General features: G+C 39.9%; 1 protein-coding gene across 1 annotated transcript in view; it reads left to right on the top strand.

Moving 5' to 3' along the window:
* Positions 1-14,220, top strand: part of DPH6 (diphthamine biosynthesis 6) — a 240,207-nt gene that overhangs the window by 48,284 nt on the left and 177,703 nt on the right. Inside the window, exons 4-5 of the mRNA XM_080980137.1 lie at positions 1,069-1,142; positions 9,654-9,772. Coding sequence (XP_080836263.1) covers positions 1,069-1,142; positions 9,654-9,772 — 193 coding nt within the window. The remainder of the gene's footprint in view (positions 1-1,068; positions 1,143-9,653; positions 9,773-14,220) is intronic.

The following is a 14,220-nucleotide window of genomic DNA, read 5'->3' as shown; positions in this document are numbered from 1 at the left end:
ATATGTTAGCACCTGTCACTCACATAGTGCCATTGAAGCTTAGCTGGATGTTAGCAATGTAATGCAGAATACATTGTCCTCCTACCTTATCTAACAACTCCTTTGGGAGGGAGCTAAACAACTGGGACACCACCCCTGAAACTTTCCGGTTTTAAGTCTTTGCTTACCACACCTCTCAAGGCAGTGGAATGCAAAACAGGGCATCTGAAGATGAGCATAATTGATGGGTAGGTTCATATGAGAGAAGTCAGTCACTTGAATGCCCTGGTCCCAGGCAATTTAGGGCATTATAGCTAATGACCATCACTAGGGCTGGGTGATATCTGGTTTTTAGCATCGTGATATATCACCAGCTAATCATATACTGATATATCACGAAGTCTGAAATAAGAATGCAGCTATGTAGAAGTAGTGGCTGGCTTCATGGTTTTTCCTATAATGTCATTTTTGCCACTGCCTACTCTTGTGATTTGCTACCTCTTGTAGGAGGTGGGGAGAGCTGAGCTGATGGAGTTAACAGGGGCTGCAGGAATCAAGAGAAGCTTGGGCTGGCCTCACGGTTTTTCAGTATGATTTTTGCATAGGACACACAGAAATCATGGTTATTGATATATTGCCAGGTCAAAAATTATGAAACGGGTATCACAATATGGACTTCAAACTGGTTTGTGATGATATATCAATATGTCGCCCAGCCCTAACCAGCACTTTGAACTGGGCCCAGAAATAAAACTGGAGATGATGCTAATTAAAGAAGACTGTAGTAAGACGTTTAGAAAAGTAGATAGCAGAAATTCATCTAGCTGCAGCACTGTTGTGGATATCAGTAGCTCCCAATGATTGCAAGGCCAACATTTTAATGACTTATAGCTCTGATATGGGCATCATTTGTATGTAGGGCCATTGGCAGGGTAGGTGGGCAGAGTTGTGTCTCTGATTATGGACTTCAGTTGTCATGTTTTTCCCTTTTCATACCTAAGGCAGAGTGAAAGTCAATACAATCCATGTTATTGGATATTTCATTAACTTATTTTTTCCTGGATTTTATGTGTATCTCTTCCATTTCAGGATGAGGAGGGTGTGGAAGGTGTTTCTGTAGGGGCCATTCTTTCAGACTACCAACGGGTCCGTGTAGAAGACGTGTAAGTAAAATTACCCTCTGTGTTACAATGCATGGTAAGCAAGTCATAGAAGCACCTTTAAGCTATTGCTGCTTTTAATAAAAAATGTGCACTTAAATCAAGTTAGGATTCCAGAAAAACCATCAGAATTTCGAAAAAGAAATATTAAGATCTAGAGTTAAAAATTTATCTAAAATGTATAGGATATTATTATATTGGGAAACAAAAGAAGAATTTGTGAAATCATCTATGATCAAATGGGCACAAGATGTGGATCATAATTTTGATCCAAACCTGTGGGAACATTTGTGGAAAATAAATTTAAAAATCACTACTAGTTATACATTGAAAGAGAACTGTTTAATAATGACCCACTTGATGCCAAGTAAACTAGCTAAAATGTTTAGAACTAAAAGTGACCTATGCTGGAAATGTAAATAAACAACTGGTACATTTTATCACTCATGGTAGGTCCTTGTAGAATAATAAAAGAATTCTGGGAGATGGTTTATAACGAATTTAAGAAAGTGTTTAAAAGAACGTTTCCTAAAAACCCAGAAGCTTTCCTTCTGGGAATAGTAACAATAGAAATACCAACAAATCAAACTAATCTATGGATGTATGTGACTACAGCTAGTAGCACAAAAGTAGAGAACTGATGTAGTACCATCAAGAGAAGAATGGCACCTTAAAATATTAGAATATATAGAACTTGCCAGCATGACAAATAGATTAAGAAATAAAGATGTTAAGAATTTAAAAGAGGACTAAAGGTAAAGGTAAAGGGACCCCTGACCATTAGGTCCAGTCATGGCCGACTCTGGGGTTGCGGCGCTCATCTCGCTTTATTGGCCAAGGGAGCCAGCGTACAGCTTCTGGGTCATGTGGCCAGTATGACTAAGCCGCTTCTGGCAAACCAGAGCAGCGCACGGAAACGCCGTTTACCTTCCCACTGGAGCAGTACTTATTTATCTTCTTGCACTTTGACATGCTTTTGAACTGCTAGGTTGGCAGGAGCAGGGACTGAGCAACGGGAGCTCACCCCGTTGCGGGGATTCGAACCGCCGACCTTCTGATCGGCAAGTCCTAGGCTCTGTGGTTTAACCCACAGTGCCACGCAAGTCAAAAGAGGACTAGACATTATATATAGAATATATGCAGAAATATTATAACAAGAAAATAAGTGCAACAGACTGAAAAAATAGTACTCGGCAGTAGATGTGACAAAGTGAGACAGTGCAAGATATGAAAATAATTTAGTAGAATAAGAAAACGCAGTCAAAAAGACAACAGATAGGAAACCAGAGAAAGAGTAGAAGGGAATTTAAAATTAAGGTTTATAAGAGTCAGTTAAATTTGAGTAATAAGTTATGTTAGTATTATTATATACATCATCATCATCATCTTAATTTTCTCTTTCTTACTATTATGTGTCTGACTAACATGCAATGATGATATGATAAAACAGAAAAGCAAATAAATTTTTTTTTTTAAAAAAAGGATTGTGTAAAATAGAACATGAATTGCAACATGCTATTTGTACATACTTCACACACTGAAGATTGATTTTTTTCTTTGTGTACTTATCTACATTGAATGTGAATTAAAGCTGCTGTACAATTCTTCTATACTAGCTAACATAAAATTGGGAAAGAGCTATAATCCTTCCAATTTTTCTGTTTTTGTTGGCTTGCGCATTTGTATTGTTTTGCCCATTGGCTACTTTGCTTGGAGTCAATGGGATGTTTTTGAGACTCGGGTAAAAATGGTCTGCTTGAGGATGAAAGGTCTGATTGGACAAATATCACTCCTCTTATTGGGGAAATGCTGCAGTGCATGCTTTTAATGTACACTTTGCTTGTAAAGGATTGTACCTAGGATGTAGTTGGAATTTTTATTATTTTTGTCTTTTTTCTCTATGCCTGTAAGATGCTGCTGTCAGATTAGAATGGGCTCTTCTTAAAATATTCCCATTAGAGGTGCATCCAATATTTTTTTGTGGCCCACACTTCACCTTTCTGTAGCTTTATATTCTGTCCATCTGCTTCCATTTGAGTGAAGTGGAAGGTGAGAACCATTGTAGGCTATTGCAGTCTATGCCTGGGCAGCAGCAATTTTAGCATAAGGTTCACCTATGGACATCTAGATGCCCTCCTACGAGTGCAGGTTTTCACTCCTGTTGTAATGAGTGAAGAAATGAATGTGGAAACATGGAATTGCTTCTTTAACCTGTGATGGTACTTATTGTCGTTTAAAAATTAAGTACTGTTTATAGCAGGAATGGAGGATCACTGACCTTCATGATGTTTTTGGACTCCCATCTCCCATCAGCCGCAGCTAATATGGTCAATATTCAGGGATTGCAGAAGTTGTAGCCCAACGTCTGAATACCTCTGGTGTCAGAACCCTGACTTAAAGTTTCAGGCATATTAAATGCCTAAAATGTATTGAGCAGTGTTCGGGGGGGGGGAATGGTTTCTGCCCTAAGGAATATGAGGTGAAAAAAGAGAAGATAAAAGGAACTGCATTATGCAGATTTTTGGATGTTAAGAAAATAAATGTAACTAAATATGATAAAAATTTAGAAGCCGGTAGGGATAGAGACACAGCATAAATATGATCACAGAACAGGCGAGAAAAATTCAGCAAGCAGCGCCGTCCTCTATGAAAACTTAATAAAGAAAGGTAGGAAATGGTATGACCAATTAAATGCAATACTCAAGGCAATATAGAACAAAGACTTGGCTTGATATTTTGTTAGTTGCAAGAGACAGTAAAGGGCAAGTTTTTGAATTGTATACATATGATTAGGAAAACCAAAAGTGGTAATGACACTCCTTGTACCTGATTAGAAGACTGAAGAAGGGTTAGCGGTGGTTCACACATCACGATAAGCTATTTTTTCTTAGTGCACACCGCTCAGATTGGGTCAACCCTTCCTTACTTTGCTGTGCTGGAATGAAATGAAGCATGGCCCCAGCTTAGTGCTACACACGATTTGTTTCTCTCCAAACCAAGAAACAAAGCCCAAGAGAAGCCATGTTGTGTGCAGTCTACGTAAGGATGGTAGCGAAGAATATGAGGGAACAAATGGCGGGAGAAGCCCTTTCGTATGCTACTTGTGTGTGAAGGTGTCTAGAGAAGGCAAGTTCAGTAGAAAGGAACAAGAGCAGGATCTGTGGAATAGCAGCAAAAGCAAAACCAAGGGATTTAAAATTAGGGAAAGCGGGAATACCAGAAACAACATAAATCAAGAGAAAATAGAACCATGCCCAAAACAGCCAATGTTAAGGGGTGTGTGTGTGTGAGAGAGAGAGAGAGTTCATGAAAATAAATTTATTTGAAACTGAAGAGCAATGACAAATAGAAGGGAAAATAAGTGGCAGCAACTGAGGTGAGCTCAAAAATGGCGTCTCCCGACAAGGGAAGCTCCCATGTTCATTTCCATGAACAACGCCAGTTTGCATGCACATTCATTACTGTGTATGAATTTGATCTCTCCACTTCAATAAATAGAACTTAGGCCCAAGATATCTGTATGGGCATCTTCAATTACAAAGATCTCAGGACTAGGCTGCTAGCATCTAGTGCAGGCACCCCCAAACTTGGCCTTCCAGCTGTTTCCGGACTACAGCTCCCATCATCCCTAGCTAACAGGACCAGTGGTCAGGGATGATGGGAATTGTAGTCCCAAAACAGCTTGAGGGCTGAGTTTGGGGGTGCCTGATCTAGTGAGTAATCCTCACTAGCCATCCCTTTACAGTGCAGTCCTATGCATTTCTACTGAGAACTAAGCCCACTGAGTTCAGCAGAATTCCTCCAAGGTATATAGCAGTTGTTCCCAATTAGCTAAGTACTGTGGAACCCCTGTTGTTCAAAAGCCAAGCCATGGACCCCCTACTTTTTGAAAAAGTTGATACATCTGTGGTAGTTTTAGTTATGTGAATGGCTCCACCATACCCTCCAACATGTCCCAGCGCAAAACCAGGAGGCACATCTTCTGGGCCGCGCTGTTGCCTGAGTCATGTGACCTGTGCGAGCGCACAGTGTTCAAAACTACATGTTTTTAGGCACCACGATCTCATGTGAGGGGCGTTTCCGACCACAATCTCACGTGTTCTGGGACGCTGTTCTCTCACACAAGAGCATGGCCGTCCAAAATTGGATGTTCCAGACAGTTGATGGGTATGTGTATTAGACCCCATGGGTGGGCTGTGTGACCCCCCTGGGGTCCGTGGACCACCAATTGGGTATACCACTGGTATGTAGGATAGACTTGGTAGGTTTACAAGGGGCATGGTTCTTAGGTTAAATTGGGACTAAGACATCAAAACCTGTTTGATGGTTATATTGTCAATTAGTAGTTTGTACATACACTTTGTTGTAATTAAGCATGATTTTAGTTTAGTAATGTGATGGTAGCTCCTGTGGCCTCTTATGTACAAATTCACACATTCACTTACACAAATGTGAGTTCCATTCAATTCAGCCGGTCTTATTTCTACTTCGTATAGTAGCAGATGTTGCTGGAAGTGCAATTGCCGTTTCTTCCTTTTACTGATGCAGAAGAAGAATTTGTTGGTAGAACATTTTCTTCAAGCTGTCTTAAGCTTCTGAAAACATTTCACAGTTTGAAATATTTTGGTTGTAGTTACTGTAGGAAGTGTGAGATACATAATTGCATAACCATTTTACAAATAGACAGGACCTTTTCAATGGCCACACCAGCACTAGCTGTTTATTTCTGGAAATGTTTAAACTTTCTGTAAAGTTGCCTCAGAAATAGCTTATACATACCTATATAAAAAGTACACAATACAATGCAGTTGTAAAAACCCACCTGTGGTATAAAATAGCAGAACCAGCAAATGACAGTAGAAAAGACAGCTGAAGTACTACATAAAGCTCAGGAGAATAGGATGGATTTCACCTCGCATGTGAAATAGAACAAAGTTGACACAAGTCAAACATGTCCAAAATTCGGGTGCCACCACAGAAAAGACTGTCTTCAGTAGCCATCCCCCTACTTCAGAATGGCAGGCACTTGGAAGACAATATTGATGGTAGGTTCACGTGAGACAATGTGGTGTTTCAGATGCTTCAGACGAAGGCAGTTTAGGGCTATGGAACTATCTCACTAGAGACTCATCAGGCAAGCTCCATGTTGATTTTTCAAAGGCAAGTAAGGACATATTTTTAAGGAATGCTTTTAGGGAATGATTCTGGCCTTTTGGTTGTCTTTTAAACTGTGCATAAGAACATGAGAAGAGTCTGCTGGGTCAGGCCAATGGCCCATCTAGCCCAGAATCCTGTTTTTATAGTGGCAACTAAGCAACTTATAGAAAGCATGAAAGAAGGATCTGAGCACAACAGCATTCTCTGCATTCGTGACTGGCAACTGGCAGTAGTCAGGGCCATGCCACCTCTGACAGCAGAGGCATAGCTGTCAACGGTTCCCTTCAGCACAGGATATAAACTGTGCTCTCTCTCGCTCTCTCTCTCTCTCTCTCTCTCTCTCTCTCTCTCTCTCTCTCTCTCTGTATGAAATAAAATGAAATAAAATATGGAAGCCAGTAACTTGACTTAAATCATTGACCAAAACACAGCCACTTCAGTGAGCCCAGTAAAGTTTCAGACTAAAGTTTTTCTAACAGCATCTTCTGTGCTGCATGGTGAATTGAATTGGGAGAAGTTTCAAAAATGTATGCAACATGGTTCAGGGAACTGCTGGTTAAATGGGGAGAAAACTTAAAAATTGCTGAGTATTCCAAAGGTAAGTCTTTGGATCCCAGCCCATGTTTCCACTTAAAAATAAATAAATGAATGAATAAAATATATAATAAAGGAAGTTCCAATTTTACTAGATGGCAGAACCATTAAAGCTTTCCAATTTATTTTATAACAAAATTCACTTTATGCTAGACTTCATGCTATTTTATATTATTTTTGCTAGAAAACGGAACTCACTTCTCCATCCCCATACTTCATAATCTTACACTATTAACTTCACTAGAGTGAGTAATCCTGTTTAAGTCAATAGGGCTATTCACGGTAATAACACTAAAAACCTATGTTCTTGTTTATTAGTTCAGCGTCTATAGAAGGGAGATGTATGTTGTGTGTGCGTCTAGTGTTTCAACTAACATTACTTTTATTCAGAAATGTCTATGTATCCCTTGTTTAAAAATGTGCTTGTTTACTAGTTAATTAAGTTCTTACTCATGATTTGTCATTTTAAGATAGAACATTGAATTCCATTTTAAAATCCCAAAAAGTAGAGTTTTCAAATTTTGTTTATTGAAATAAGGTCTACTTGAAATATGTTGAATACCTACAACAGTAAAGAGAAGCACATATAGGAAATTGGAACTTGAGAAACAGAACATACCACTGGTTGGTATAGCTATTAGGTTCAATGTATTTGATATTGGCAATTTCCTGTACCTTGATTCTTTAAGGGAAATCTGTTAGCAGGGCTCAGCTGTGTTAGCTCATTATAAAATTATATTGGTTGGATCCTGGCTTTCCCTCACTGGTGGTAGAATCTCCTAGGTGTTCTGCTCAGGACACTTCCACTGGCCAAAAGTGAGGAAGGCGATTCTTGCCGGTTGTCCGTTCACCCGTAGGACTCAGTCCCTCCCATACTGTTTCAGGAGGTCTCCTAATCCCCTGGAGTAAATTTCCAGGCGGAAGGAAGAATTGACAAAAATTGTATCCTCTCCCATTCCACAGGTGGGATTCCTCTGCTAGATTCAAAGCCTTCCGTGAATGGCAGCCAACCTTCCGTTTGCAGAAGGCAAAGTCTAGACCCAGGCTATTGAAACAGCATTATTAAATTTATGATCGGTTTCCATATCACTTTTCATAAATACAGTGTTTAATTATGAGGAGTTTTAAAGGACTTGAGACCTGTTAGAGTGCATTTAACATGTCTGTTATTCTAAAATCTCTATTTTCCCCTCCACATTTTCAATGCAGGGATGTTTTTCAGGCCTATTTCTTAGCCTATTGTGCTGCAGACTGTTCACAAAATTGTTCTTTATCAAGATCTAGCGGTGCATTATTTGTGAGATTGGCTGCTTAACCGGGAAGGGTTTGCTTTAGGTCTCTTCAATTCATTTAATATATTTTTTGTATGCTTCTAAATATATAATTGTATGGGTGTTGTCGCACATTTACAATGTGTAAAATAAAAAGCCAACCTTGAGAAGAATGCATCCTACTAGACAAAGAGAAGATAAGAGCATTGCATTTTCCCTATTTTATATAAATCCTTGTCTTTAACAATACAGGCTTCAGGAACCTAAGCCCATCCTTTCCTGCGGCGCTTTGGAGTGAATTGTCTAAATATGTGTATCAGTTAAGCTGAACAAATATTGCTTAGTACAGTGATCCCAAGTGGTATTTAGTATTCCAGTGATATTTTGAGTACATATAAGGCTAAATTATAAATGTTGACTTTATTACTTGGAAAATTGGCTTCATTCAGGTGAATTATAATTAATAGATTTTTGGCGTAGACAGTCCTTAAGGGGTATGCTGACTTTATCTTATTTTCCCCTTTTAAAAAAGCAAGAAATTGGTTTCCTGACTATATAACTTTGCTTGGACCCTCTGATTTGTTAGGAAACTGTCTGCCAGGGCACACTTGCTGTTTTAGAGTTATCCACAGGAAAACAAATTGTGTGTCAATAGGTGTTCGTGGAGTAGGCAGTTGATGAGCAGTTTCCTTCTGCAGTTTCTGAGAGGCACTGAAAGTAGCCCTACTCATTCATACCTGACTTCCAAGTACTCAAGTTCTTTCCCTTCCATTTTACCCTCATCACAACCCTATGAGGCAGGTTAGGCTGAGAGATAATGAGTAGTCGAAGGTCACAAAATGAGCTTCATGGCTAAATAGAATAAAAGCCAGTATCTTCTGAAAAGAGGCTATGGGAGGTCCCGTTTAAGGAAAGGGCAAAGAGCAGCAGTTATGCTTTTTCCCCTGAGAACCAAAACAGAATGAGGATTTTACAAGTGAATGTGTCCCTGTAGATCCAAAGCAAGTCCACTTTGAAAGCTGAAATAGCTAAAAAATTGAAGAGCAATAATGACCCCAAAGATTCATGTTGTGTTTCCATATTTAAAATTCAAAATGATATGGCCAGATGCCCTTATCATGGGTGATATACAGTGTTCTCCTCTTCTGAAATCAGTGGACGTCAAACACTTTGGTTCATTGATTTCAGTGGCTCTCTTCTGTGACTTAATTAGGTATCACCCTCTATTTTCCATAAAACCACTTGACATCTTCCTCCTTTAGTACCACGGATAAGTAAATGGATGGACTATCATAGGTTAAAAGGTAACAGTCTTGGGAAATATCCAATTCTTTCACAAAATGTTTAGGGGTATGCGTCCCCCCAGAAGAAAAGCTCTGGAAATATCTATATCTGATTGCAGAAGGTCATGAGAAATTTGGTTAAAGGTTTATTAGTCTGGGTTCGGGTGCAAGAGCATAATAACAGCCATTTTTTTCCTTTGTTCAAACAGGTGCAAGAGGCTTACCCTGCAACCACTGGCTTACCTTTGGCGTCAGAACCAGGAAACTTTGCTCAGAGAAATGATCTCCTCGAACCTTCAAGCTATAATCATAAAAGTAGCAGCTTTTGGTAAGAATCAGAACTAGAATAATTACTAAGGTGAAGCATGTTTGATGTTTTATTATACTTCTATGTCAGTCTCCCCAGAGAGATGTATACAACTAATCAGCACGCTTTCAGGGGATAAATCCCCGGGGGAGGATATGATACCCCCTGAGGTATTCTTATCGAACCAGACGTGGTGGGCCCCTATTTTAGCATCTCTCTTCACCACTATTAATGCTACTCTTAAGATTCCACCTAATTGGAAACAGAGCATAGTCATCCCAATACATAAAAAGGGGGACCCACAAGATCCGCGTAACTATCGACCTATCAGCCTGCTGGACATATCATACAAGGTCTACTCTAGATTCTTGCTAGAGAAATTAATCGAGTGGGCAGAAGAAACAAAGCTATTCCACCCGGAACAGGCTGGCTTCCGTAAAGGTCACAGCACATCTGGCCAATGTCTTGTTCTATTTACCCTGATTGATAAATACCTAAACAGGTTCAACTGCAAACTACACGCGGCTTTTGTGGACCTGACCTCCGCCTTTGACTCCATCCCCAGAGATAGGCTATGGCAGAAGCTTAGTTACACTAACATAGATAAGAGACTCCTCCACCTTCTTATGGAAATTCATAATGACATATCGGCCAGAGTAAAATTCGGCCCTCTGGGAGCTCTATCTGATCCTTTCCCTCTGAATAAAGGGGTCAAACAGGGCTGCCTCTTGGCCCCTTTTCTATTCAATTTCTACATCAATGACATCGTTACAACCATGAAGGCCCTAAATCAATCTGCCCCCTCTTTACAACAGCTCAAGATCCCCATATTACTCTATGCGGACGACATGGTGATACTGTCTTTAACCAAGCAGGGCTTAAACAACATGCTCAGAGGGCTCATGACATATTGTGACACCAACTCCCTCAAAATCAATTTCGCCAAAACCAAAATTCTTACTTTTGGCATGAAAACTCGGAAGCCTTTCTGGAATTTTGAGGGCCACTCTATTGAATATTGTTCAGCATTCAAGTATTTGGGTATCACTTTTCAGCATGGGCTTAGCTGGTCAGCTCACCTAAATATGACCATCCTGGCTGCCCGTAGAACCATCAAAGCTTTGGAGAAATTCTTCTATGCAAAAGGCGGCCAGTTGGTTCCACCAATCAGAAAAGCATTTATCAGCAAAGTCCTCCCGATGTTACTGTATGGGGTTGAAATCTGGGGGTGGAATTTAAAAACACTACAACGGCTGGAGATTCTGCAAAACTCTTTTGCACGAAAGATACTGGGCCTCCCCAAGGGCTCAGTTGCTGCACAGTTAAGAACAGAACTGGGCCTCCCCTCCATTGTTGCGAGAGCCCACATTAGAATCATTAGTTTTTATTGTAAATTAATCAATGCCCCAGGTTCCCTACTAGCTAGGCAAGCCTTTTTAACTTGTTCTCATACCAACAAATGGTCCAAGGCCATGGAGACTATTACTGCACGCTACTCCCTCCCAGATCTCGACACGCTGTCATCTTGGGACCAACATAAAATCCGGGCCTGGATTCTTACAAGAGACGAGGCCATGGACCGGGCACAGTCCACTACAGCTCGCCTCTCCATGTGGCTCCCTAAAGTGAAAGTGGTAAGATCACTTGCCAACTACTTGATAGACCTGACGGAGCCCAATTTGAGAAGAGCGTTTACTATGGCCCATTTCCATTCTATACCCACGGCCTTCCTGCAGGGGATTTACTCTAAGACCCCTATTACTCAGCGTTTATGTCCATGCACAATGAATGAAGTAGAGGACTTCATACATTTCTTTTTCTACTGCCCTATTTATGAGCCAATAAGACCTAAGCTCCTCCTCTTGATCCCGTCCACCATTACATCTAAGGAAGACTGTTTGAAATCGCTTCTTGTGGACGCAAATCCCCAAATTTCACGTGGGGTGGCAATCTTTATAGTGCAGGCTCTGAAACTCAGGGCTACTCTGACTGGGTAGTGAGTCCTAGACCTGGACCTGTTTTAATTCTTTTTATTACTTTTTCAACCCAATGTGCCGAGCCTATTTTGGGGCCATTTTATGTTTTATATACACCCGCACTTTAGATTCTTGGCGCTGGCAACTAAATCTTTACATTATTGTCTTAGGGTAATTTAAATGTCATTACGCCAGTAATAACGCTTTGAATTTTGTTTGGTTGCTTGTCTCTAGTATTTTTGTCTTACTTTGCTATGGCTGTATGCTAATGCAATAAAGGTTTTATTATTAAAAAAATATTATTATATTATACTTCTATGTGTTGGAAGCCACTCAGAGTGGCTGGAGCAACCCAGGCAGATGGGCGGGGTATAAATATTATTATTATTATTAGCACTAGTTGGTTTTACTAAAATAGAAATAGAGAGAGAAAACATGCATACAATAGATAGCTACGGAGACACCAGAATCTGTTTTGTGGATAAGATGTAGCTGGTAAAATAAAACTGTACCAAGCAGAGGTGAACTATGGAACAGAAATATGAAGAACTTCAGTTCCATGACTATATATTTAAACAATTAATTGAACTTCTCTGTGATAAATATTTTTCACACTAGACAGTGAAAAAGCGAGAAGCTATTTTCATAGCCATCATTATTAAGTGAGTGTGTTTTTCAATAAAGGTTCATACATAATACAACAGTTTACAGTTCGCTCATATGAGTGATACAAATGGATGGCTTGACATTGGAACATTATCTCTATAAAGTAGAATCGACTTTGATGAAAGGGTTTAAGTAAAAACTTTACTAACAGCAATCAATATATAACTTTGCAACTAATTAGTGAGAAGCTGAAGGCTCACACCTGCTTTTGTTGTAGATGCCTCTCTTCCTGCTGATTCAATGCTTTGTTGTTGTTGTTGTTGTTTAGTCGTTTAGTCATGTCCGACTCTTTGTGACCCCATGGACCAGAGCACGCCAGTCTTCCACTGCCTCCCCCAGTTTGGTCAAACTCATGCTGGTAGCTTCGAGAACACTATCCAACCATCTCGTCCTCTGTCGTCCCCTTCTCCTTGTGCCCTCCATCTTTCCCAACATCAGGGTCTTTTCCAGGGAGTCTTCTCTTCTCATGAGTTGGCCAAAGTATTGGAGCCTCAGCTTCAGGATCTGTCCTTCCAGTGAGCACTCAGGGCTGATTTCCTTCAGAATGGAGAGGTTTGATCTTCTTGCAGTCCATGGAACTCTCAAGAGTCTCCTCCAGCAACATAATTCAAAAGCATCAATTCTTCGGCGTATTCAATGCTACCCTCTCCCATTCTACCTGTCTCCTATCAGATTGTTCAAATGGCTATTTTCCCATTCTTCCTTAAGGAGCAGGCACAGGGGAACCCAGTCAAAGGTTGTTGGTTTTTTTAAAAAAGCAGTTTACGTTTGGCTCTGCTAGTACTTGGGTTAGGGCATTTGTTTTTGCTCACAGCAAGTTGAAAATTTGAATGTAAGCCTAAAACATCTTTTGAATCTGGTACTCTGCAGATGTTTTGGACGGCAACCCCTGAGGCCATGTTGTTTGGGACTGATGGGAATTGTTGTCCCAAGTAGAATCTGGAGGGCACTGGGCTGGAAAAGGCTGGGCTAAAATAATTATTTACAGTAGCATATCAAAAAGGTCACTGAACATGTGTCTGCATACAGGGAAGTGTGCGTCTGAAGGTGTTTAGGAAAGTGCAGTTTCACTATCGCATTCTGAATCAATACACTGTTTTACTTTCATTGGACGAATTGTAATTTTAACATTGAGCTCACCTATTATGGAAGATGGTTTTGACCGGTCACAAAGATCTGTCTAAGCACTATATTGAAGCTGCATTTATTGAATGGCATGTGGGTTCTCTAACCACACAAACTGATGAGAAAAATATTAATAGGCCAATGCATCATTTCGAAATTACAGCCCTCTGAGCAATCTTTCACATAAAAGTATTAGATGAGGGTTTAGGTATAAAATTTGAGAGAAGGACCTTTTCCCTTTGGGGGTCAGTAGAGGTTTGTGGCCCATTAGACCAAGGAATGACCAGTATAATAGGAAAGAATATGTTCTACATGGGTGGATAAAAATATATTTCTGATAAATTGTGTTGTAGAATCTTGGCATGAATCAAGCCTCATCGTCGTCATTTGTGAGCTGAGCTGTTTCTGTTTAAGTGCTTGCTTTTTCCTCCTTTCTGAAAGCAAGAGTTCATGTCTTAAGGGTAACATTGGTAAGAGTTAACAGAAAAACTTCAGCCTTGCTATTATATATAAAATATATTAGGTTGGAACTTGAGTATCTATTAGAAGAAGTAATAAAATGTTAATTCTTCTTCAGCTGTGATGCTTTGCCAGAATCATTTTATTTTTACAGCACTTCTGGTGTGAACAGTAAAACTAGACCATCATAGGTTCATTCTGTGCTTTCTTAACATTTATACAAAGGAAGAGAAATAACGGGTT

The sequence above is a fragment of the Podarcis pityusensis genome (genome assembly GCF_964106645.2).
Source record: "Podarcis pityusensis genome assembly, chromosome: 1".
In the NCBI taxonomy this organism is placed as follows: domain Eukaryota; kingdom Metazoa; phylum Chordata; class Lepidosauria; order Squamata; family Lacertidae; genus Podarcis; species Podarcis pityusensis.
The sequence above is the reverse complement of the archived record's forward strand: the minus strand, read 5'-3'. Positions and strand labels throughout refer to the sequence as shown.